We start from the raw sequence: 27,279 nt of genomic DNA on the forward strand, positions 1-27,279 counted from the left end.
GACCACACTTCTAAAAAGCGTAATTTATAAATTTGTACTCAATATTTTGCTATAATTTTTCGTCACGAAACTAGACTTCAGGGCTAGGAAAAAAAATAATTCTAAAAATCAAAAATTTTCACCAAATCAACCAGCTTAACAAGAGGACAAGTCGGCCTGGCTGGTGCGTGGTCATGCGGCTAAAAACAGCGCTAAGCGAGACAGGAGATCGGGGACACGACGCTGTCCCCACTTTTTGCGCAGCGCGACACATACGTATGTCAGCAGACGATGAGCGCATGTCTGCTCCGACGAAACAACGCCAGCACTTCCCCTCGCTACTGTCCCGAAGTAAAATCATTCCGGCTAGTGCGGAGTGTCAGAACTTGTTTTATTCAATGCCTAGCGCATAAATAAACGGCAGGAACGCTTTCTACATGTTTACTGCTAACCATATATACAATATACAGTGGCAAACTATTTCTCTTTATAGGCCGCACGTGGAACGCGAGCTCATGTACTTCGACAAATTACTAAGTTGGAAGCATCGACCATAGCTATGATTCGCAGAAACTGGAAACGCGCCTACAAGCCTTGAAAACCCGCGCTCAACACCTATCTGCGACGCCACTCCCCGACCTTTTGCCTACCACGAGCTCGCTAGCGACTGCAGCGCCACCTCGTTTGTTTACAAACATGCAGGAGGTCCATATTCATTCAACGCGACACTAGCGTTGATGCCGATGCCGCTGGGGCTGTATCCGTTGCAACGGGTTCCCCAGCGCATAGCTGCTGCTTCGGATGATGATGATAGGCGTCAGCTTCAGGGATTTGGTACGAAGCTTTGACGGAACTTCGCAATAACAAACCGTCTTGCGATGATTGCAAGATTAAATTACATACGTTATTCTGAAATATTCGGTAATTTGAAATTCGTAGTAGTGAAAGTTTTTTACATTTAAAACATAGGCATTCTGGCGGGGATTTTAAAAAAACTCGTAAATCTGAAAATTTCGTTAATCTGATGTTCGTAGTAACGAGGTTTTACTTTACGATGTTCTTTGAGCATCCTACGAAGCGCTTTTGGTGGCGTTTTGAACAGGGTACGTGCAAGTCTTCCGCATTCACGCCCTGCAAAACCTGCAGAGTTTTTCAGGTGTGGAAAAGACCACCTCGACGCCGGCCCTGGCCCCAATCTTCTTAAGGTTGTGCGAAATCCCGTGAAGGTACGGGATAGCTGCCACCTTCTTTTTGATCCGTTTGATCAGGCCGCCTGTTTACTGGTTTGTTCAGCAGGTCTTAGGCACCTGATGTCAACAAGGATGGCTTGTAGCCTGCGCTTGACAGGCACTGCACCTGACCATTGAAGAGCTGCGTCCTACTAAATGGGGGCAAGACTCCACCCCCCCTTTCTGATTTCTGTCTTTGCACGTTTCCGGTTTTCTCGCACACTGCAACTGCATCGCTTGCTTTCTGTCACAGTGTGCTTGTAGTTGTGTTCAGCTAGGCTTAAGCCTTACATCCGCTGTTGAACGTCACCTGTGACATTTCGTCGCGAAGTCAGCATCCGATGGCAGCGCGGAAACAACCTCACAATGCCCTTGCGTTAGAAAGGAAGGTGGAGATAATCAATCACTTCGAGAGTGGTCGCTTCACAAAAACAGCGCTTGCGACGAATTGCGCTGTCCCCAAGGGGAGCCTCATGAAGATACTTCAGGACAAGGATAAGCTGCGGCACGCTTTCAGGACGTCACGCTTTGGCCCTCAAAGAAAACGACTCCGGGTGGCCAACCACAAAAATCTGGAGAAGAGCCTGGTGGTTTGGCTGCGGAGAGCCCACAATGAAAGCATTCCGATCAGCGGGCCACTCATTTACGCGCAAGCAGAAGAATTTTCTGCAGCTCGGCATCGAAGGTTTCTCGTGCGGCGAAGGGTGGCTGACGAGACTTAAAGATCGGAATGGCATAGTGTGCCGTGCCATTTCAGGAAAGGCTGCCGCTGCAGACACGACAGCGTGCGGGGACTGGCGAGCAAGGCGGCTCCCCAAAATTCTGCAGAAGTGAGCAGCCTGCCTAGTATGGGTGGCGCCATCCAAAGAAAACGGTTGCAAGAGCTAAAACAAGCAAACATAAAGTCCTTTTTCACAAGCTAATAAATTGCAGTTCCCACTGATTTCCACAGAATAAGTGGACTATTGACATTTTTTTTAAAATTTCAGTAGTGCTTTGAAAAAAAAGAAGCTTACTGCTTACTGCTTTTGTGCAATAAAGTTTGTGCCCATAGTGTACCGTTCTCTTTATTATCTAGATTTTGCATTTGAGGTCCGCTTCCGCGGAGACTGCCAACTGCGTGCACACCTGCCTCGTCGGGACCAAGCAGCGCGGAACGGATTGCAAAATCCTGAACCTTCTTTCTCTAAACGAAACTCCTGATAAACGGACCATATTTTCCTGGTCCCTTGATGTTCCGTTTAATGAGAGTCCACTGTATTCAAAGCCCTCAATTTTTCTTGTAGAAACCTAGCTACTGATTGTTGCCAGGTGCCCCGTTTCGAAACAGTGACTCTAAATGGGCATGCATCCTTGTGAGTCTTCGCGCTGAAAAACATTTCCAGGGCCAGTTTTTCTGCGTTGTGAACAAGGCTTCATAGCTTGTTCAATTTTAAGTCTTCAGAAAGCACCTTAGCTTTAGTCTCAACTTTCTGCAACAAAACTTTCTTGCATTTTTGGAAATTGGGTGAAATAGCTTCTGAGGCCTTGTGAAGATAGATCGTTCTTTCTGTGGCGCAGAAGCCCCCTTCCTTGTCTGCCGGTATAATGTTCGGGGTGTTATCCTTCATATGGCGAATGATCTTTTCAACAGGGAAGGCTCTTGTGGATGACTTATGTCGTAGGAGTAGGCCCACGCCTTCAGCGACACACCTGTCAGCTTCATCTCCGGAATGTCGTGAAACTTGTCTTACTATCTCTACCAACTCAGCCGGAGGTCTACGTGGTTCGGTGGCGAACTTTGGGCCGAAGCTAAGGACCTGCTGGACATCATTTGGAAGAAACACGTCTCCCAATGTGTGTACGCTATTACGAGTCGTGGTGGTCGCTTTTGGGACACAACGCCGAAGAAAAGGAAAAACTCTCTGCCATAGCAATTTTGTAGTCCTGTCGATGATCACGAAATACTGGCACCACTGCATCGATGCACTGGATGGATGCGAGGACTCCTGCACTCGTAGCCACAGAAACTCCTTGTACAGCTGGCACTGTCTTTGGTGTTCAAAGCACAGTATTTTGCAAACTCTGCGCCGCTGTCCTGGAGACGGTCTGCAGCCACCAAACAGTGCTATCACCTCAGCAGGAAACACCTTCTAGCGGATACAGAAACTTGCAGGCCACATGGGCAATAACGAGAACAAGTTGCTATGGTTTTAAAGAATAGAGCAAAGGAACGCACGCAGAACTCGCCTGCGTTCTCACAAGTTATAGATGCCTTAGGGACATATTTTTGTCAACATGTGACTGGTTGCTGTATACCCGCTTTCGTGACACCACCGTTTTACAAGTTTTCAGATTCGTTGATTCTTGTTTTTGTGGGGTGTGACAAGGAATTGTTTTCTGCATGTGTAAACAAGCATTTAAACACGTTTTCAGAGTGCCTACCACCATTACAGCTGACGCACAAATTTCTGGAAGATTTCATCAGGTTTTTAGATCTAGGACTTCATTTTTCAAGTAGACATGCTTGTTGGGCCTTTGAATGCATAGGCAACAAACCTTTGCTTCCTTACAACTCAGCACACTCCAAGTTGGTTAAAAGAGGCATCGTAAAATTGTGCCTATCGAGCGCACTGAACAAGTCCTGCGCCATTTAGTAGTACGCAGCTTCAAGGGTCAGGTGCAGTGCCTCTCAAGCGCAGGCTACAAGCCATCCTTGTTGACGTCAGTTTTCCGAAGACCTGCTGAACAAACCAGCAAGCAGGCGGCCTGATCAAACGGATCAAAAGAAGGTGGCAGTTGTCCCGTACCTTCACAGTATTTCGCACAACTTTAAGAAGATCTGGGCCAGGGCCAGTGTCAAGGTGGTCTTTTCCGTACCTAAAAAACTCCAGGATTTGCAGGATAGTGAATGCAGAAGCCTTGCACGTACCCTGTTCAAAACGCCACCAAAAGCACTTCGTAGGATGTTCGAAGAATGTCGTATACTCCATACCGCTGACCTTTAGTGAGCGATATATTGGTCAAACTGGGCAGTGCCTAAACGAGAGGTTAAGGGAGCACGCAAATGATGTTAGAAATTGTTGAAGCAGTAAAATGATCGAATACATTAATAAATGCAGTAGTTGTGCTCCTAGGCTAGATAATGCAGTGGTTCTACGCAGATGTGCGACGCAGCTAGGAAGAGCGATCATCGAAGCTGATGAGATTGCCAAGTCCGGTAGCTCGTGTGTCAGCAACCCCTCAATTTTGTTATTAAAAAAGAGCTGAAACATCTGACGCTGTAAGAGAACTACAGTCGAACACGGATATATCGATCTCGAAGGGGATCGCGAATTAATTCGATATATTAAAAATTCGATATAAAAAAATACAGGCCCAGAGACTTTACCTGTGGCGGACGATGACCTACCGATCGGAGCATTCAAGAATGACAACTATTTCCGTACACACGACGCAACGTAATGCTTTATTTGCGGGAAAAAAAATCACTTATGTTCGTCTGCTTCTTCTCCTTGCAAATGAAATTAAAGACTCCAACCTCGATCTTATCGAGGCTGTTCAGGTGCGAAAGCCCGGTTCCTTCCATGTCGCCGCAACAACGGCGAATCAAGTTGAACGCGGCCGCCACTTCAGCGGTGGAGTACGAGCGTGTAGCCGCCCCCTCGTCCGGACGATCTTCGTCACCACTCGAGCTGTCGGCCTGGGTCTCTGCGACTGCAGCTACAATGTCCTCGTCGGCGAGGCTCGCAACAGCCTGAACATTGCTGTCAACGTTCACAAAATCGTCAGCAGACACTTCGGCTGGAACGGCAGCCGGGAAAGGGGACGACAACTCGCGAAACGCGTCGTCCATGCGCTCGTTGTCGCCGTCGCCGTCTTCGCAGGTTTCGGGAAGTTTGGCCGTCACGAGGCCTGCCTTCCGGAAGCAGTTGGCCACGGTATCCTGCTTCACGTCTCTCCAGGCGCCCGTCATCATTTGAATGGCCCCCAGCAGGTCAACCTTAAGCTCGGTGCCCATGCGGAGGTTCACCAAAAGCCTATCAATGAGTCGCCTCCTGTAGCCGACTTTGAACGACTTAATGATGCCCTGGTCGAGCGGCTGCAACTTCGCTGTCGTGTTCGCCGGCAGAAACTTGAGCGCGATGTTTTCGAGCTCGCAGGTGGTGTGATGGGCCGAGCAATTATCGACGAGAAGGCAAGCGTGACGCCCCGACTTGCCCAGTTCAGCGTCCCACGCTTGCAGCCATTCTGTAAACAGCTGACGCGTCATCCACGCCTTCTTATTGAAGGCGTAGCGAACGGGGAGCTGCTTACAGTTTTTGAAGCAGCGCGGTGCCCTTGCTTTGCCGATCACAAAGGGCTGGAGCTTTTGAGAGCCATCCATGTTGGCAGCGAGCAGAACGCTCACGCGGACTTTGCTCATCTTGCCCCCGTGACACGTGCTGCCCCGGACGTCGAGCGTCTTGCTGGGCAGCATCTGCCAAAACAACCCGGTCTCGTCGGCGTTGAAGATTTGCGCGGGTGAAAACTTCGCGCAAATTTCCGGCCATTCCTTCGAAATCCACTGCTGGATATCCTGGCTGATGACGGCTCCGCTTTCCCCAGAAATGGTTTTGCCAACTATCTTATGGCGGTTCTTAAACCTCTGCAGCCACCCTGTGTTGTCGGCGAAGTTGTCATCACCGAGTGCAGCGGCAAACCATTTGGCTTTAGCCATTAGCATTGGGCCATCCACCGGAATGTTCTTAGCCCGCACCTCTAAAAACCACGCATAGAGAGCCTTTTCAACTTTCTCGTGGGCAGGAGCGCGCACACGACAAGCTCCCGACGTTCGTTGCTCCGCCGCTTTCGACTTTATGTCCGCCTTGTTTTTTAACAAGGTGCTTAGAGTGCTCCGAGGAATCCCGAAGTCGTCTGCCACCGTCGCACTTTTCTCGCCCGCCTCAACACGCTGAATGGCTTTCAGCTTTGTCGCAAAGTCCAGGTTCTTGCGCTTCTTGACGCTGCTTGTGCTTGCTGTGGCCATTGCTTCCGCGTCAGCTCACCACGATCCAGTCACACGTGTCGTGAGACGCACGCAAAACAATATTGAACACGAAACACAAGAACGCGCACAAAACACAAGAATTCACGTGCGCAGCTTCCGCCAACAAAGCGCTCGCGATGGCGACAGCGAAGGCGACAGCGACCTCCGAGGGCGACAGCGACGTACGAAAGGCACGAGCTGTGGTTGGCTGAGCAAAACTCGTGAAAAAGCAACAAGAAAAAAAAAGGGAAAAGGAGGAGGCCGCCGGCGCCTTCGTTCCTGGCTACCTTTTCCGAGCCGATCACTATGGTTACGCGGGGGAAGGATGAGAGACATTGGGAGAGAGAGAGAGAAAAAAAAAAAGCTGTTCCGCAAGTCGGAGAGCGTGCACAGCGGGAGTACAGTCCGAGCCTCCCTCCCCCTCGCTCTCACATTTTCCGAGCCTTTCAAGGGAGGCGCGGAGCTCGCGGGTGCAGCGAGTGCCGAGATCGCGCGGCGTTCTATATATCCAATGGCGGATAAAAATATCGTTCGATATAAACGTACGAATTTCTATACTTTTACACAGAATTTTCAAGGGGATAATTGACGAGTTCGATACAGACAATAATTCGATATATGTGGGTTCGATATATCCGTGTTCGACTGTAGTTGCATGCCTTCACTTTGTGCGATGACGGGATATTAGTTGTATCGATTTCTTCCTACGTTATCCTGTCATTCTGCATTGTTGATATGAGCAGCTGGTGTATATAATCGACTGATCGGCCAATAAAATGCCTGAGTTGTTAGTCAGTGCTCTGTTCTGTCACTTCGTTTCTTCCTGTGTTTGTCTGTCTGTGCTGTAAACCCCGGTCAGTATGCACCAACTAGCCTGCAGAAATGTTCTTGTGAGGTTTTATAGTTTGTCGTCAGCTTGTGTGTCCCGTCTCCTTGGTCACATGTCATGCTGGGTGGCTCACAGTTGCTTTGAAGTCAGATCGGCAGGACTACTAGCATCATGCTGGCTAGAACTTTTAATGCAGACCTTCGCTGCAGTGTTGAGGTGGCTTAGTTTGATGGTTACTTGACAACATTGCATTCACTTGCGTAATGAACACACCTTTTTGTCAGAAAACTGAGTTCACTTTATGAGGTGCATTTATTACATGGGACAAAATTTGCACACTGCAGGCAGTTAAAATTGAATTCATCTAGAGCCTTCCACTACGGTGTCTCTCATAGCCTATGGCAGCTTTGGGATGTCAGAACATCACGTATTGTACCATACCATCAATTAAAGTTCTTAGCCGCCGCGGTGGCTGAGTGGTTATGGCGCTCTGCTGCTGGCCCGAAAGACGCGGGTTCGATCACAGCCGCGCCGGTCGAATTTCAATGGAGGCGAAATTCTAGGGGCCCGTGTACTATGCGATGTCAGTGCACGTTAAAGTACCCCAGGTGGTCGAAATTCCCGGAGCCCTTCACTACGGCGTCTCTCATAGCCTGAGTCGCTTTGGGACGTTAAACCCCCATAAGCCAAACCAAACCAATTAAAGTTCTTGCAGATTTGAATAACTTGTGCAAGGCAATGATAATGGCTAATGACATGTGCAATGTAGAGTGGGGATGCACTTATTTTGCGAGCACATTCCCAGTGCCAGTAAATATTGTCTTGAGGTCTTAGTGGCATCTATAAAGTCTGAAATGGCGCAGTCAGGTCTCTAATTTAAAGCTGAGAAAGTAAAGATGGGTGTCTGCCAACAATGAACTGATTAACCTACCTACTTGCTCAGTTAACAGCACTTAAAGAATTACGAATATATATATGCGGACAATCCAGGAAATGGTAGACTTGAAGGGAGTGCCCAGGTAAATCATCTTGAGCATGACTACAGTAAAACCTTGTTAAACCGTATTTGGCCAGAACTCGGAAAAAGTAAGTACTAAAGATTAGTACGGCTTAACAGGAGTAGCATAACATCGCCCACTTACCCGGCTGAAAAGAAAACCGGAGATCAGTAGCAGGTTCAAAGAAGGAAAAAAAACGTTCAGCCTTTATTCTGCACTGCAAACGTCAGTAATTTTGGTTTGACGCCACGTTTCCCTAGCAGCGACAACAGCAGCCTCAAACTCATTTAGGCCGCGAGCCAGCTTCCCAGCCAGTCCCCTTTTCTTGGCAAACAGCCACATGACATTTGCAGTGTGCGCAGCTTCTCCCACTGTTGAGCCGGAATCACCGTTACTTTCTGTGCCGTCCTTGTCGCTGTCAGTTGGCAACACCTCATCCACAACTGAAGTAGTGATGGCTTCATTGGACATGTCTGGCGAAGTTTCCACTTCGCTGTCGATGTCCCTGAAATCAGTGAAAGTAATGCCTTCGGAAGCACCTTCCCTCTTAAGGACTTCAGCGAGAAGACTGTCACAAGCTTCGTCCGCGATGTCGTTTGCATTGTCCACGTCAACTTGACTTGTCGCCACGCGTGCTCCAAAAGGTGAATTGCACCCAGCAGGTCAATGGCATACACCTTGCCGCACTCGAGTGCAAGCAGCATCCTGCGCAGCAGATTTTTTCGGCACAGCTGTTCAACGGCTCGAATGATGCCTTGGTCCAAGGGCTAGGCGATCGCTGTGGTATTCGGCGGCAAAAACACCAGCTTTACATTTCAGGAGGACACAGGGGCGCAACAAAAACACACGGACATAGAAGTAGACAGGGACGAGCGCTCGTCCCTGTCTACTTCTATGTCCGTGTGTTTTTGTTGCGCCCCTGTGTCCTCCTGAAAAGATATGAACCAACACGCCCAAATACAAGTACTTCTGACCAGCTTTACAGCCTTGAGATCATTCAACGCGACAGGCGCTGATGTGTTGTCATGGATGAGGACAACACTTCTCCCTTTGGCCTCAAAACGGTAGTCAGTGAGGTGCATATATTCCTCTAACACCTTCCCGGTCACCCAAGCTTTGGTGTTGTTCCTATAGAAGATTCCCGATGGCAGTGGGGTGCTTTTGAAACACCTTGACTTGGCTGACTTGGCAATGACAAGAAGCGGCAGTCTCTCACTTCCTAACATATTAATTGCGAACGCAACCGAAATCCGATCCTTTGCATGCCTGCTGCTGGTACACAACTCTCCCTTGAACACAAGGGTTCTATTTGGCAGCAGCTTGAAAAACAGCGCAGACTCGTGCATGTTGAAAATGTCATCGGGTGCTTAGTCTTTCATGGTACGTCTCAGCTGCCCCGTCCTCCAATCTTCTGCGCCATCCACGTTGGCTGCGGCACCTTCCCCAGCTATGGTCTTTGTGCTGATGCCATGCCTCGCTTTAAACCTCGCCAGCCATTCATTGCTGCACAAAGTCGTCATGGTTTAGCTGCAGGCAAAAACCAGGGCTTTCTCAAGGAGAGGTCTGCTAACAGGCAGGTTTTTTGAATGAGCTGCTTTCAGCCAATGCTTCAGCACCTCCTCCACATCCAGAAATGTTGAGCCTTCACCCGACATCTTTTCACAGTCGCAGCAGCATTGCCGTGCAGCTTTTCCCTGGTGGTCCACATGCCACACACAGTTGTCAGTGGCAAGTCTCTCGCAAGCCAGCACAGATTTCTTTGCTCCTCTCTTGATAGCATGGACTATCTCTAACTTGTCTTTTATACTGAGCACCCGGTGCTTCTGTCCAAGCTTCGGCATGATGCGGACCGAGAATGCGTTACACACTCAGATCAAGCAGCTCAAGGCCACATGTGAAGGCTGCAGCGGCCGTTGTTCAGAAATTATGCCCTGTATAAAACGTTTTTCCGGGTGATTCGTTGGCATTGATGGCAGTGGAGCATTTTTTTGCCGCTGGAAGGACGGTTTTGCAAATCGTCGGGTTCTGGCGGAACAGAAAAAAACACCGACACCGCGCTGACCCCGAGAGAGGGCAATGACAGAAGGCCAATGAGAGCCCGAGCGGGCGTCAGGTGATTCAGGATGGAGCCACTCCGGTCGAGAGAGACCCGCTCGCGAACATTTTACGCGCGAGAGCCAGCGGCCTCACTTCGTTGTCTGTGCATCCGTCTGATCTCTGTATAGACAGGTGGACGCTTAATGAAAGGTTGATAGCCGAAGTGGAAAGGCGACACATCCTCTGGGACATCCGCAGCAATGATTATAAAAACACCCGAAAGAAGGAACAAGCATGGAAGGCTGTAGCCGCTGCCCTCGGAGAAAGTGGTATGTATTCTCCTGCGGATATTATTTGCTCTTGTGCACCTCGTATATTTCTGGGCATGCGGCATTAAAGAATGTGCATTTATCGACTTCGCCATAGCTATGTCGCATTCTTGCGGGTATGTGTGCAGCATTCTTTTTCTATGACCACAACGATTCTTTCATTTGTGATGCACCTTGTGATTAGCTTATCCTGGCTGGTAGCGGCAGCGTTCGTACGCACAATAGTGCACTGGCCAGTGTGGTTCAAGGCATGAATTATGCAATTACCGGGCATAGCATGCTCGAGCGCCAGGCAGCAACCGTAGTAAGGTCCAATATAAGACAATATTCTCACTTTGCTCTCAGTGTGACAAGATGGCCGTTCGTGAAAAAATTAGCTTGTCGCCGCTTTTATACCGGCAGTGGAAAATACTGTAGTGCATTGCGCACTTTTCCTGCTCCTGTTTATTGATGCCTCCGTTGACTCTGCTATGTATAAATAAATATTTCTTTCTCTTATAGTGCAGGTAATCATGAAGAGATGGACGTTCCTCCGGGACACTTTTGTCAAAAAAAAGAAAGACGCAGCCACCCCATGTAGCGGTGCTGGTGCTGATGCAGTTGTCACCATAAGATGGCCTTTTTATAAACAGATGTCTTTCCTACAGGGCAGTCTCGTATACCCAGAGTACGTAGAATGGTTATTTTGGTTACCTTTGCACTATTTATGCAGCTCTGAAATTGCTTATTTTTCTGTAGCCCATCCATTGAGTGTTGTTCAATAATTCAGTACAAGGAGTGTTCGCACACTAGAGTGAAGCTACAAAACCGGCTCCAAGCAATTCTGTAAACTTGTTTGTGTTGTCATTTTATTAGTGTGCTGGGGACGGGAGACATTTTCGGTCAGCGATTTTTTTTTTTGCGTCGTATGAAATGTCGGCAGGTGTCAAATTAAGTTAATGTGCTAGTGAATGAACAGGCTTTGCACAAACGAAGGAGTAGCAAAAAATATGCACAAAAATATTATGTTTATTCACACACATTGATCACTATGCATCATTGCAGGATGACACAATACAATTATGTTTTATTTAGCAATATAGAACTGTATAGTGCTTACACATCACCTTCGAAAAAGTACATGTTTCTTGGACATAAGAGATAAGTAGCAGCACAGATATTGAAAATTTTAATGCAGCACAAAGGTACAAATAAGTAACACAAGCAAGAAACACACATCAGTTACATTGCAAATCCGCGCAGTAAAGCATGGTGTATTCTGGACTGCCGCACGAGCACATTGCATTTTAAAAGCGGTTGGATTAAGGCAAGACAGATTTGGCGTTACTCTGCGGAACTTAATGCTGCAGTCGTCATGCCCTCGATATTGTATTTTATGCAGGACAAGTGGAAACGTTTCACCATTAGAATCGGTCGTCGAAATGACAGCGGACTGTTCTCCAGCAGAAACTCTACTTGAAGGCATATACGATGACACAGTGACAGAAGGATGCGCAGTAGTTGAAGAAGAACAGGCAGACATTTTACAGGGCACTCCGAGACATGCGGAAGCACGATCGAACTGTGTAGCCACATCAGCACAGAGCAGCACAGGTGGGGTGGTTCCCAATGTACTGCGCAAAAAGAAACGAACTGAAAAGGCGTTTCAGAAAGAAATTAATCTACTAGGTCAAATAGCCTTAAAGGAATCCGATTCCGCAGAACACTTTGGTTTTGTCATAGCCGAAAAACTACGGCAGTGCCGAAAACACTGTTGTATGCAAATGGAAATTGAGTTGCTGTAGGTGGCAACGAAGTATGAATTCATTTTAAACCAGCCAGAAGACGCGACACAAAGGAAGGAGCAAACAAGACGAGGCTGGACTAACAACTGAAGTTTTATTGAAAGGAAGAAAACAACGAAGACTCGCACTGAGATGCGCGCGCACATAAGCCGTATCAGTGGCAAGACAGCATGTACGTCCAGAGGTCAGGCGTTTGCATAGGGTCACAGGTCGCACCTTTGCTCAGCGACATTTTTCTTTCCAAAGTTGACACTGCTTTACAGCCTGGTTTGGAAGCCATCGGCGTAGTAGCGTTTCGCTACGTTGATGACTACTTGATTTTCTTAGGCAAGGATGACTCTGATAGGTTGGCACAAGATGTTCTAGGAATGTTCAAGGAGGGCGGTCAGGGCCTGTCTTTTACGTCTGAATTTCCTAAAGATAACCATTTGCAGTTTCTTGATTTAGACCTGTGCTTTGGGGACGATCACGTATGTTGGGGCTACAGCCCCAGGTCAGGGAAGCCTCTGCTTAGCTATCAGTCTGACCACTCGAGGTTGGTAAAGGATGGCTTGGCAGTCGCATGCATCAAGTCCGCTTTACGTAAGTCTTGCCATCACCGCGTTGAGGACTCATTCTCGCAGCAGGTTTCAAAGTTAATGGCAGCTGGGTTTCCAACTGCCCACCTTGCCCGCTTGTCTGAACGTGTTTTGACTCGCTTGAGAAAGAGCAACACGGGGCCGGAAGATGCTGACGTGGAGGTGCGGCGAAAAAAGGTGGCCGCCTTTCCCTACCTCCATGGTATTTCACACCGACTCAAGAAACTTGCGGCGAAGTATGACGTTGGCGTTGTCTTCAGAGCTAAAAACAAAATAGGAGGCTTGTGCGCCAGCGTAAAAAGGAGGCTTGATAAAACATCAAGTGATCGTTCCCGATGCACAGTGTCACATAAGACACGGCTCACCCCTTGCAGAAAGAATGTGGTGTATCGCGTTCCGCTGCCTTGTGGTCGATGCTACTACGGGCAGACGGGCAGATGTCTAAATGTGCGCCTCACGGAGCATTCTAACTCTCTGGGTGGGAAGGCGAACTCTAATCTGGCGTTGCACGTGCAATCTCGAGAATGCAAATCGGACGATGATCTGTCTCTTTGCACGCCTGACTTCAGCGACACTACTGTAGTTTATAGAAATGAAAAACAAATCTGTCGCGAGATAGTTGAAGCCTTCTACATTGCTAAGGCTAAGGACACGTGTGTGGCTAAGCCGTCGGTAAACCTTCACGCTAAGGAATTTGCCTTTTTAGATAACTTGTTAGTAAGACCCTGACATTGAAAAATTTTTTGTGTGCCCTTTCACTGATACGGCTTATGTGCGCGCGCATCTCAGTGCGAGTCTTCGTTGTTTTCTTCCTTTCAATAAAACTTCAGTTGTTAGTCCAGCCTCGTCTTGTTTGCTTCTTCCTTTGTGTCGCGTCTTCTGGCTGGTTTAAAATGAATACTTACCAACTCGCCCAGTCCTCAACCTTGTTGAAGTATGAATGTACTGAGTAAATAAAGGAGTTCATCTGTTTTACACAGAATTCTCTTCTTTTGTCTAGAGTGCATGGATGCCTAGCTGTTCGGCTGGCGACTGCCAGGGGACTTGTCTTTCTCTTGCAAAAAAACCAGCATATGAGGCGCGTAGCTCCTGGGCCGATCTCGGGTTGTTCTTGGCGCACGTAGGCTTCTGGGCAGACATGGCTGTGTTCGCTTCAATGTCGGATCTCCACGCGCCATCGATGGTATTTCCAAAGATGTCTTCGTGGTCCCCATATCTGGTAGGGCAGTAAAGGGCGCGCCCGCGGCCTTCAATGCATAGAAAATTCTGCAGGGCACATGCAGCCTTGACTACTGCGGCATTCTTCAGCTTCATCCACCCTCGGAAGATCCGAAATCGCGCCCTCGTAATCCGGAAGGCGTTCTCCACGAGTTTCCTATAAAGTAATTTCATTTAAGTGGTTATATATAGTACGAAAAATTATTTTCGGGCTTTAAATCATTTCAAGCCAGGTAATTAAGTCAAGACTGAAAAGTATATCATGCATAGGGTTTTTCTTTTTTATGTGGCAGCTCATTCTCTTAGGAAATAAATGTTAAGGTACGAAACAGCACAACTAACACGAAGGACCAGAAAAAGAATACACGGACCCGGATAATAATTTCATTTTATTCCTGAAATGTTCGAGCCGCATTTGCGTCGTGCGGAAGTAAATTGAGATGGCATGCTATCGTACACAACATAAATAAAGATATACCAGACGAACAGTGCTGCGTAGACCTACTGTGCACGACTGAGCCGATAGTTGAACACCTGCTCAGGAGCTGTTTGAAGGCTTTGTCGCCGACGAAGACATATGACAGAGTTGTCTGGGAGCCTGGCAGCTGGTTTGATGGTGGCATATCCAGCAATCCTCCATTTAGCTGCTTGCCCATTGTCGATCGCTTGAACACCCCGCCATGACTGATGCATTCCGGGGTACCGACATCGATCAGTCGAAGCAAGTATCTGCTGTTGGCTACCGCCATGAAAACGATGGAAAATGTGCCCTGCAAGAAGGCAGGCATAGTTTTACTTCAGGCAGAACCATGGAGCAGCATATACAGCTGAATTATTTTTGTGCCATGAATCCGCGGACACAGAATGTCCGACGTTTGAATACATACCTTATAGTTTTAATACAGGCTGCCTGTACTGGGAGGCTTTTCAATTTGCACGGGCTTGCCATCGATAGCAACGAGGCAGTTCGGAAACTGTCAAAAGGTGGCTGCGATTTCCAGCCACGCTGGCCTTTTGTACCTGCTAATTCTATATAACATTCTTAAACTTAATGTGAGCTCGGCATTAAAGTATATAGCTTTCCTACTTACTTTGATTTGCAGTTACACATACCTTTGTGTAACGTGGCTCCAGCTCCTGCCACACTTGACAGGTAAGATGAATAGCCTCTCGGGCTGTTTCTAGTCCCACTCAAAACTCTGGCAATTTCAATTGTTGCATTTTCCAAAGCAAAAGTATCTGAAGACAAATGTGAGAAGTTTCAATGAAGCAGCATTGCATTTCTCTGTGTTCTACAAAATGTGGTCAATACAAAAAAAAGGCCGCCACTGTCTGGTAGACGAAGTAACGAGCGTTAGCTTTATTGACCATGCGTAAAACAAGTCTTTCCGCATCCAGCGGGTCCAGTGAAGAAAACCATGAGTGGTTTGGAAAAGTAAACCAACTTTTCCAGCTGATGGAGCGATCAATGCCCAGCACCATCTGTCAGAGAGATGCACGTCTACCCGTTGTCGAGTTACATCCCCTCAGGATACGTCCTAAACGAAATTTGCTTCGTTTGAGGGGTCAAGATGGACCTAGAATTCGGCTTGCAGTGCGATATGGAATGCTTTAATATGTAATACAATGTTTGCCTATTATTTAATTGTGGTTTTATTTCTATACTACAATCCGTAGGGTTTTATTTGCCTACCAAATTCGGTACACAATTGTCCCCGTATGGGTGCCCGTTGTTGTCGGACTAAATATAGCGGAACGAATGTATGCATTGTAGATGGCGCTACAAGTCTCAATGTGAGACGTGCTATAGCTGCTGCCACAGATGGCGCTGTGATCTCAGGGTAGTAGCATACCCCATGAAATCTCGGAACGTGATAGCAGTTGCTGCCACAGATTGCACTGCGGTCTCAGGGTGATAGCAGACCCCACGAAATGTCTAAACGTGATGAGTCAGAGCTAACGCTCTTAAAACCAGATCAAATGACATAAGCATGCAGATAAGCCTTGTTTAGGTGAGCAACGGGCACTGCAACGTATTCGACGCAATATCTCATTGCAAAATTTAAACGAAATTAATAAAAGGGGTTTGAAGGTTGGCACGCTCTTTTATGTTGCGAGTTACTTCCAAATATTTTCTGGAAATCGCTAATTTTTCTTACGTAATTGAGGCGAAAAGCAAGTTGTATCTATCACAGGCTCTGTGCAAAACTAAATGAGCTAACAGATGGGCGCCGTATGGCTTGTAGAATATTAGGTTTAACTTGGCAGGCCCCTCACCGCAGAGTCATTGCCAGGCGCTCTCCGAGGTGATCGGCTCCCGTACGAAATGTTGCTTTGTAGTTCCTTCTTTGACAAGGCTGTGAAGCTTTTCAAACAAGTCAGGCGTCATGCGGTGTACCTGAAGAAATATTCTGGGTCCTCTTCTCACATGACCTGCATCTACAGGGAAAAAAGGGCATCTACTTTGCAATTCTACCAATATTTCAGCGGTAATGAAAAGGAACTGACCCCTGTGTAGTATTTGCTCAGCCTTCCTGCGGTGCCACAAAGGGCGAACCCATGTTTTTCTATTTTGATGCTGGGCTTGCTTTAATACAAGCATGCCTCTGAGTAAATGTAGCCGTCGTCTACGCTCTATTGCACGAAAGTACTAGTGCACGCCGGCCAAATGAGGACGGAAAAGCAGAGCGGGCTGGTCCCACGAAAAGGCGCTGCAGGGACAGAGGGGGCTTGAACTTGAGAGGGCACTGTAGCTTGACCCACAGGCGACAAGGAGAACTAGGTGTGTGTGGCCTTGACGCACATGCCCGAATGGGGGCGTGCGCATCGCACAACTAGGCGGCTCAGCTGCTCAGCTGCTGACCGTGCGGGAGTGAATTCGCCGGCGTGGTTGTCGGGCGTGCAACGCGATTTCGTGGGCAAAAACACTCTATTCGGGTCACGCTTTACAGACAGCAGCGCCAAATCCCCCTCCAGTTACATTCATAGTGGGCGGAGACGAAATAACCTCTGAACCATTGAGGTGAAAGGGGTGTTTGCGTGGACTGACCCATAACCGGGCCCGCTAGGGAAGGTAGGTGGATGTGCCACAGCGGTAGGTCGTGGCCTCCGCGATCAAGAGCGCAGTTGCCGGAGCTGATCGCGGAAGCCACCGGTAGTTATTGGTGCTGCGGAAAAATTCCCAGAGATAGTGCTAGTTCTATTATCATCACATCATCGATTATTGTGGCTGCATTTGGTTAACTTTGGCTCTGATTTGTCATTGGCCACGTGGCTTGCCATTGCATCGGTTGCATCGCTAGCCGAATCGTCCTATGAGTTGGTGCAACTGTCGTGAATTCGTCGCGCACGAGTGCGACGAAAAGTGAAAATGTGCTAACCGATGCATCTGCGACATGCTGGTACGGTTTATGCAGATCCAGTACGCATTATGTTCAATGGGCGCTGAGTGGGGGACTTGACTTTACTACTTTTAAAACAAAACTAATGTTTAAGCGGGCACGTTTTAATAAGGTTTTATATAACACCAAGTGGTGCCATCCTGAAGTGCACCGTTTTGGATTAGAATTCCTTTGTGTATGGAAAATACCTAAATTTCTTCAGTATTTTCTTGTTGCTTGTACATCTAAATTTTTTTTATTGTACCTCAGTCATGTTTATGAATTGCACACTGGCGCTACCAAGAAGTTCCTTCTGCTATTGTATTGAGGCAGGTAGGGCTGTCTGCATCTGTGTTTGTGTGATTCAGCAAATACAGATGTTGAAGCATGGCTATGGTGGCAGCTGCTCAAAAGGCAGCGCTTTCTTTTCTGGCAGCCAACACAGGAGGCAAGCCTGAGGGCAATTTCACATGCATGCGTTTTTGCCTGCAACACTGCAAATTCTGTCTGCCTGCAACGGGGGAGGGCCGTCGGTTTAGTCACAGACTGCTTGCGATCGAGTTCCGTCCGGTTGTATTTCGTTCGCAGCGTCTGTGTGATCGGCTGCGACTAACCAATGAGAAGCATTGTGACGTCATGTCACGTGCGGTCGTGTGTTGGCAGAAGTGGAGGGAGCGGCAAGCACAAAGTGTGTTTGGGTTGCTGTGCGGGCACGTGGGCGCACATTGCAAATGTCCACTCCTCGCGCTCTTGTAGGCACGTGCGCGTGTCTCAATGAGTTACTGATTGATGAAGTGGTGAGGCGGCCACACAACCAACTCGGGAACACACTAAACAATTTCTGGCATGTGTTGAAAAGCGTTTATAGTACATTTCAAATAATTCATTTCATTTGTAACTAATTTTCATATACTTTCAGTTACTGTTAAATGCGTACAGTGCAGATGGCGGAACCTAAAAGATACTGCCGAAAACGGACACACGGAGTGGAGCTAGAGCCCTACTGAAGACTAGTAGGTGCTGGGTGCACTTGGAAAGAATGAGGTTCTTAAAGGACCAAATGGAAGTACGCCAGTATTACTCCAGTGCAACTTTCCCACCTGCATTCCATTTTACTTGTTTGCGAGAGTTTTAAGAAGAAACATTTGGGTACCATTTTCACAGTAAAAATGGATGTTGCATGTACTGCTTCTCAGGGTATATTCTTCATCCACCGCAATAACTGTTCATTGTAATGCCTTAATTTGGTTTGTACAGTTTCAATGCAGCTGTGATTTCGTGAATGCCAGGTTTGCGACATTGTTATAAATAGAGCCGCAGTTGTATTGGCAGTGTTGCTGTCAAAGCCTATCACTACATTCTTTTAGTGATCAATTTTTACGTAATGTGACCATACTGCAGAGGACACAGCAGCATAGAGGTGGTGCCTGTGCACGAAGACCTTGACGCCCACCCACGGCGAGGACCTCCAGCTGCGACCGATGGCTTGATACCAGCAGACTCTTTTGTGGATATTTTTGTGTGCCCTGATTTGCCGCAGTCCAGCATCTCTCAGGCTGTGCCTTTTAATGAAGAGCAAGGCACGACGAGCCAGTCTGCTTGTCTTAGTGCAGTGAATGCCCCACCGCAGCCCAAAAAGTGAAGGAAAACTCAGGAGGAGCTTAATGCTTTAACTGCACAGCTTGTATCTGTGCCAAGTGCGCTACTGGGGCATCAGCCAGCAGATGCCAACAAGCATTTTTGCTGTCCCTGAAACCATACCTGGCAAATGTGCCAAGTACTATGCACCATCACCTGCAGATGGAAATTCTGAATATTATAGGCAAATACAGCCAGGGAGCGTATCCTGCACACCTGGTGATATCGTCGTCAAAATAAACAGAAGTGAAAGCAGATTCAGTATGTCTGACACCACATTTATTTCACTCTGCTGCAGTTGTGAAAAGAAAAGACTGAGCAAAGAAGCTATGACAAATTATAACCTTGTAGGGCTCGTAAAACAATGGTACTCAATGCCCTGTGTTCAGGGGAACAGCTGAAACAGACTATTTTTTTCTTAATACTGTGCCTGTGTTGCCATCTATTTCAAGACAATGTCATCTGCACTGGAAAAGAAATAAAAACAGACAGTAACGCTTGCTCTTTTTGGTACAAAAGACAAATGAGTGAGACCTGTTGACCACACGTAGCACACTGACCCGAAAGATGGGCGCTGGTTCGAATCCTGCCATGGTGGTCGAATTTTGATGGAAGCGAAATTCTAGAGGCCCGTGTACTGTACGATGCCAGTTTACGTTAAAAAAGCCCAGGTGGTTGAAATTATCTGGAGCCCTTCACTACAGCGTCCCTCATAGCCTGAGTCGCTTTAAAACGTTAAGCCGCATAAACAAAACCAAAGTTTACAATAGGCACACACACTGACATGGAATAAGTATACATCACGGGAAGTGTCTGTATGCTTGTTCGATATCAGTATGTGTGTATGTGCATGCACGCGCACCATTAAGCATACAGCACGTAAGAAGCAGTAACCAACTAGGTTAAGCCCAGATGCTGAACTGCACATGCTCTTAACAGGGGCCCTGTTATGAATCATGACCTATGGTCGCAGTCCAGCGGGTGCACGTTGCCATGGTACAGCATCCTGAGAGCTTACGAAATAAGACGAAAAAATATCCCTGGCTTCAGCAGCTTCCCTAGAGAAATTGTGGCCAGCAAGAGGCTGCAGGTCGAGCATGGCTGAGCCCCCATCAGCCTGGTGGCACGCCACTGACCCAGTGCAACATTCCAAAAGCTGTCCTCTTGATCGGCATATGTGGCATCCATGTGGAAGACATCATCCATCACGGAGTTATGCAAAACACAGGCAGCCATACAACAAAGTCGACATTTTCGGGCGTCATATTAATTACTTGCCTGAAAATCTGAAACCTCAAGGCCATAACGCCAAAGGCGCTTTCCACGCACCTCCAGCAAATAAATAGCATTGTGTAATACATGTTGCGAAGGGAGCTTCGATTACCTGGCCCGGCTTAGGTGATAGTTAAAGATCCGCTTGTGGTCTTCCTGGCACCTTCTTGAATATGACAGCAGGAAATCGGGATGGTGCTCGAAGATCTCGTCACAGATGACAACATGTGGTGCCATTGCTGTTAATCCAGGCAGCTGTGTGGGGGCTGGCAGCCCAAGACGGCCTCCTTCCAGGTACTTTCCATACCTGGAGGCACTCAGGGTTCCCTCATCACTGACGACCGTAGCTGTCAACATCAACTGCCACAAACTTCAGGTTGCTGTCTGCTACTGCCATCAGTACAATGGAGTACGTGCCCTACAAGTGACTGCAACCATGAGCATTGCTTCTAAAGCATGACAAAGCACAATTAGTACTTTGGAGAAGGGCAGGCTGCCAGAATTTGATGGGGCCTGTATCTGCACATGTTTCCAGTCAACTGCACCCACACAGTGCGGGAAATTTCGCCTGTGGCGGAACCCTGCAGCCACCTCTAACCACTTTTCGAGTGGTTGGCATCTGAAATAAAAATTGATGAATGGGTAAAATTTGTGTGAACAGAGCTCAGCGTGTACTGATAGCAGTGATGACATCTCTAAATTGAAGTAGTAGTGATACTGGACTCAACACCTGGTTAACACAGTCAGTACTAAACTCATTTCTCACACAGGCATCGCTACTGGGTACCATTTATCCGCAACATACAACTTCATCAGCAACAATGCTGTTTTGTAATCATCACTGATTACTCAGGGTGACCCAATGGAGCACTTTATTATTTCTTGATATGCTACCTATTTTTTAGTGCGAGTCGCAGCACAATGTATAAGCACCTCTGTTTTGTGCTGCGCGGATGTCTGGCACTTTGTAGAGTGGCATTAAAGAATCAAAAACAAATGCTGGCATCCGGAGATAACACACAGAGAGTAAGTAGAGAAAAGAAGCACAGACTTTCAACTCGAGTTTCCTTGTTGAAAGCCTCTTGCAATCAGTGGAAATCTAATATTCTCATTCGTGCTTGTACAAAGCTGTGAGGGGCTGCTCTAAGAAACCAGTGGGGACCTCCCCTCCTCTGAGATATTGCTTGCGCTGGCACATCTCGCTATGTGCTCTTAAGCTGGGCCAGCAGGCTTGCCAGCACTGTATCTGCATTGTGGCTCTGTATCACGTGTTGAACAGCAGTTCAGTGCACCTGCTGTTCCTTTCTTTGTGCAGAGAGGGTCTTGTGAGCAAACAGCACATGCAAGGGTAAATGGGCAAGCTACGGTATACTTTTTGCTACTGGTCGTTTCTAGAAAACTGCGAACTGCACACACTTTGTGTCTCACCGTTACTCCTCCATTAATGCAGAAAATGACCTGACCAACCGGGATGATCTTCAGGTTGATGCAGAAGGTTTGCCGGACGCCAGCTGTAGCAAGCGTAGACTTATTGCCATGGCCTCATCTTGTGGCACCCGGCCGGAGGTGAGTGCTGACTTACTTATTCATGTAATTTGCTGCTGGTTAGCTTGTGTACGGTTTAACCCGATTGTATCAAACTCGGATAAATCTAATTATCTTTTATATCGAATTAGTTTTAAGCACCGTAAAGCTACAACTTGAATGTATAGGAAAATGTACGGCTATAGTGTACAAAATTACCCATCACATCCGATAGTTCGAACTTCTGGCAACACTGGTCTACTCAAAAAGATGACTTCCGTCATCATATCTCCAAAGATTAGCTTCCCTGCATGGATCTGCGGGTACTCTTATTGCTATGTAGCACACGTAGACCAGTAATAACACGGATTTTCCACCGTGTAGGCAGCAGACGCGTATCCAGCCAACCAGAATATGCATTTTTAACGTGTTGCATCAGTTTGGCTAGCTAGCGTTGTAATGCAGTTCGCACTTTTACTGACTCGTGCTGCCATCGGCATTTTTGCATAGTTTTCTTGTCTGTGTCTGCGCACGATCGCAGCCATGAAATGGCAGAATCTTCCTTTTGCCATGTAACTGGAAATTATCAAGAGAGTTGAATGAAGTGAGAAAAAATCTTTGGTTGCTTGCCACTAGCATCGATGGACCAACGAAGCTTCGACCACTCGTGATCAGAAAAAGCAAGTCTCTGCGATGCTTGCAGAATTCGCTTTCGGTTCTGTTGACCGACAGGTCCAATTAAGAGCATGGATAACCTGTGGACTTTTTTCCCAAGTGGCCGCAGGCTTGGAATGACGACCCGGTAGGCCAAGATTGCCATGTCTGTGGCCACCGCTATTCTGTGTCCACTGCTAGTTCTGCAACATTGTGTTTCGCTTCTCACCACCGAATGTAACTTTGGTGCTTCAACCATTGGACCGGGGGATAATCCATGCGGTGAAGGCCAGTTTGAGGAAACGTCTGATTGAACGGCTCCTGCAGAACCCGAGAACTGGAAGAGAGCCAAATATTGACCTCTTAGGTGCCCTGTCTATGCTAAGTGGTTTGTGGAATGATGTCAAAAACGAAACTACAGACCTGCTGAGCAAATTTTTTGTCTCATGAGGTCCATGAAGCCATTGCAAGTCTTGATGATTTGTGAAGCCAGGTGTCCATATTTGTTGGTGCTATTTGTGATGGGGCAGACGTAGGCAACTTTGTCTCTGCGGACGAAGACATGATTGCTGATGTGGATAACGAAGACACCACTGATGTGAATTTTGACGAAGGCTTGAAAGGACGGGTGGCCACATGCTTCGACGTGCTCCGTGCACTTGGCATGGTTCATCATTATAGCTCGTCAATAGAAGGCTGTGGTCTCAGGTGTTCGGAGTCCATCGATAACTTTGAAAAATGTGTTCTCTCTGAGGCAGTGAGTAAACAAAAAATGCACGAATATTTCGCTTGGTAATCTGCACGCAGTGAGTGGCTATCATAGAAATTCATTTTTCTCCATCTCAATATGTTTGTACATTGTTGAACTTACTGCAACTTTTATATCGAATTATATGTTATATCAAACTTGTAGGCTTTTATGTTGCAGTTGATGCAGCATTTATTCTTCTGAGGCAGTCTTTTGCTAATTGGTGGAAGCCTGTACTGCTTGCAGAAGGCCAGCACCAGGGCTGCAAGTTAACGCATTAGACCAGGCATCTAAAACCAGGTCTTGACCACAACACCAGAAAAGCCTCTTCCAGTGACATCCAGTTAGTGTACCACTGTCTGGTGCTCGCCGTGGTCACCCATTGCGTAGCTTGAAATTTAGTGCTACTGAAGTAGTCCATACCGGACGTTTGACATAATATGTTAGGCAATTTTTAAAAATATGCTTTTTGAGTTAAAGAGTGCGTTTTTCGATAAATCATTGTCAGCGGTGCAGCACATCAGCTAACAGCTATGACTTGCTAGCTAGTAGGCTCGCGGACTAATATTTATACAGCCGATGACCGATATTTCAGACTTTGCGGCACCCGGAAAATTGTTCGTATAAGCGAACAGTCCGAAAAATCTGTCAGCTTCAAAAAATATTCTTTCTGCAAAAAACTGGCTTTAATGAATAGTGAACTTTGCAGCACTCCGCATTCCGCTTGCAAGCGATAATATTGGACAGTATCTTAACCACAGTCATGCTTTCGTCATGCCCACACCACCTCACATCACGATACCACACAGGAATTAGTGTGGGCAGAAAAAAGAAATAAAAATAGTAATGCCGAGTCCACATCGCATGGAGCACAACGGGCTACGATACCAGGCAGTGCGACACGGCCGCAGGTCATGCAATTACTCAGTTTACGTGGCAACGACACTCACAAACACCGAGAGAAGTAACCCGTGAAATGGCACGAGCAGAAGCAAGCACATTCGAAAGCACCCTCTCGCCACCATCTGCCCCATTGTCATGTGGCATTGTCCAAACTGCGAACTCTGCAACTGTCTGGTTCAGTGCTTTCGCGCGCTCTTTCTAGTTGTGCTCTATGGCAGCAAAGAGTGTGCAGTTATTTCAAGTGGCAAGAACAAAGTACAAAAAGCCAAGCCTATCCAAGCCAGCCGTCCATTTGACTCAGTTTAAATCCAACATGCCGCCTTTCGTGGCGGCAGAGAATCGGTTAGTTGGGACAGCAATGCACGCTCACATTTATGTTACGCTGAACAAACAAACTTTCTCTTGAAAAACTGTCCCCACAGCATTGCTAGCATCTGTTTTAGTCTAACAAATCGAACTTTTAACTCCACAGGATCCGAAAATATCGCTCATGAAAATTCACGCATTCCTATGAGCTGCCTGACTGTTCCTCAGGGAATTCTGAATTATTAGAGTCTGAAAAATTGGTCCGCTTCTGTAATTAACTTTCCAAATACTTTTGTTAGTATCCTTACTTATTGAGGGGTGCAGCCCACAGCAAGCAATATTCATATCAACTCTTAGAATTTTGAAAATGCAGTTACTCTTTGTAATGTGACCCAACAGATTTTGCCTATTTCGATGAATTAGAAGCTTTGGAAGGGATTCTCAAGATTCTCAAAAGCACATTTATTTTGGCGTGATGTAGGCAAAATTTGTTCTTCCAGAGCGCTGACTGCAAGTGTGTTTTTGAAATCCTAAAAACTGATAAGAGTGTTACAGTGGGCTTCCCACCTCTGAATGAATAAGGAGATTAGCAGTAATAGTTATAGAGTTGACTATTTAATACCAATTAAGCTGCCTACTAGTTGCATGTCTTAGCTGTATCCTGTCGCACTACACAGCTGTCAATGCTGTCCCGAAAAAGTCTTCAAACTCGAAAAGCCTATTTTTAAAATTGCTGTCACATTTACCGTCTGTTGTGGGCTGCGACTTGACACCACTGCAACAACACTGTGTGTTTCGTCAGTTTCTCGGTGTTGCGCTTTTATAATATTTCTTCGTTTTTGCAGGCTTGTGACGAGTCCAGTGAAGCATCTGCAGCTGCCAGTGATTCAACTGCAAGCCTCTCTCGGATATCAGGTCAGTGCGCTGTCACTGATAGTATAGGTTAGTTTCTGCATTTGTACAAATGTCTTCAACTGCCCTTTTAAGTGTAATGAGGTTGGCACTCAAATTAACTTTAATTAGGGTAAAATCCCGTACAAGCAAAAGAAACAAGTTAATGCAACTCCTGAAATCAGCTTGATCGTAAAAGGCAAAAACGGTTTCCTCTACAGAGAAATCATCCCTCGATTTTGAAGTTATCAAACGCAGGTCCAAGTAACATAGGGTAGCAGATATGTCATCCAACAGAGTGCTTAGTCATGTGCATAAAGGTGTTCATTTCTACTAGTTGCACAGCACGACTTTAACAGAGAAGAGACACATCAGTATGATGTGTGTTTATACTGATGTGTGTTTTATTGTTACTGGCCATGGCCACACAGTGCTATTTCCTTTTTTATTAGCTTAACATTTTTCATTGAGGCTTCTTTTTGTGCCTCTTTTAGGTGACTAATTCTTTTTCTGACTAATTTTAAAGGACCCTAATTCTTTTCATGCACTGCAAAAATTGGTGTCTGATCCTGCTCTGGCTGGATTAAGAGTGGTGTGAAGCAGTTGTAACAATAATTGTTTCCTAAAAAAGCAGTTCTGTGTCTGTATTCTGAATAAGAAACTGCGATCGCTGAGCCTGGCAGTCACTATGCTATGCAGAAGTTGAGAAACTGAAATGTGCTGTCAGCTAGGAGATTGTCGCCTTGCTTTGAACAGTGTGGCTGTAGTCTTGACAGATGCCTTGACTACTATTGCAGTCTCCTTATGCTGGGGCATATGGGTGGGTCGCATTGGTAAACTTCTGTTTTATCGGTCGGAAAGGTGAAAGAGAAGAGGAGGGCAATAGACGCTGTACTGGGTGCACGTGGTATTTGAGAATACTATCATTATTGCCATAGACACCAGCAGTCTCCCCACATCTTTTTAGGTGTGTAGCTTCTTGTATGTTGACAAATTATCATTCTTAGTGCACAGTGTGTTCCAAGATGAAAGCGTACCGGTTGACGCAGGATATGAAATGCCATGCAGTGCTCGTCGCCCTGGCTGCACTCACAGAGACTTGGAAATGGCCGCCCTTTCTGAACGTAGCGCAGTCTTGTGGTTACAAGGCATGGGAAAAACTGATATGCTGTAACAGTGACATGGCATCTGTCGCGGAAAGAAAGAAGCACACGCATCGGTCAGATGCCGCCAGAGCGCATGATTTTCTTCAGTCATCGTGTCATTGTAAGCGGTGATGCACGAAAGTCGATGAGGTTCATTGCAAAGGATCTCCAAATCGCAGAGTCAACCGTCAGGCTCGCTATGCTCGAGGACTTGAGGTACCATTTCTTCGTCATGAGGAGAGGGCATTTAATGTCCTATAGAACTAGGGAGAATCGTCGGCTCCGGTCCAAGTGATTTAAGCAAACTGAAGAAGCATGAGGAGCATGGCCTGACAAGCTAACTGCCATTACGCCAGGTAGCTCTGCACAAGCGCCGATTAGGTGACTACACGTCGCCATCAGAGCACATCAGTCCTGTCCGCACCTTGTAAAAGAAAGGTTGCGCACGTTTGGAAAATGGCAATTTCCAAGTCGCCATGGAGCGCAGCCAGGACAACGAGGACTGCTTGGAGCCTCATTTCCTGTGTCAACCTGTACGCTTCCATCTTGAAACAAACTGCGCATTATCAATAGACAAGAATCTTCATGACTACTGGTGTCTACGGCAATAGGGAATAGTGTTCTCAAATACTCCCACACCCGGTATTCTGCCTTTGAGCACTTCCATTTTTCAGCCATCTCAGAAGTAGCAAATGTTGAAACTATGATTCATATCCAGGGATAGTGGGAAAAGTGGTGACACCAACCTGTGAATAGAGAGAACCTGGCATACATGCTTTCTGGGATGCAGGTTTAATAAAATTTTTGTACTGTGCAGAACAAATCATGG

The 27,279-nt window shown here is 46.9% G+C and overlaps 1 protein-coding gene across 1 annotated transcript in view; it reads left to right on the plus strand.

The window, feature by feature from the left end:
• The window catches only part of LOC144107983 (uncharacterized), a 58,929-nt gene that overhangs the window by 24,038 nt on the left and 7,612 nt on the right, over window positions 1-27,279 (plus strand). The window contains exons 5-6 of the mRNA XM_077641240.1: window positions 21,730-21,845; window positions 25,260-25,329. Coding sequence (XP_077497366.1) covers window positions 21,730-21,845; window positions 25,260-25,329 — 186 coding nt within the window. The remainder of the gene's footprint in view (window positions 1-21,729; window positions 21,846-25,259; window positions 25,330-27,279) is intronic.

Source organism: Amblyomma americanum, chromosome 10 (genome assembly GCF_052857255.1).
Source record: "Amblyomma americanum isolate KBUSLIRL-KWMA chromosome 10, ASM5285725v1, whole genome shotgun sequence".
In the NCBI taxonomy this organism is placed as follows: Eukaryota; Metazoa; Arthropoda; class Arachnida; order Ixodida; family Ixodidae; genus Amblyomma; species Amblyomma americanum.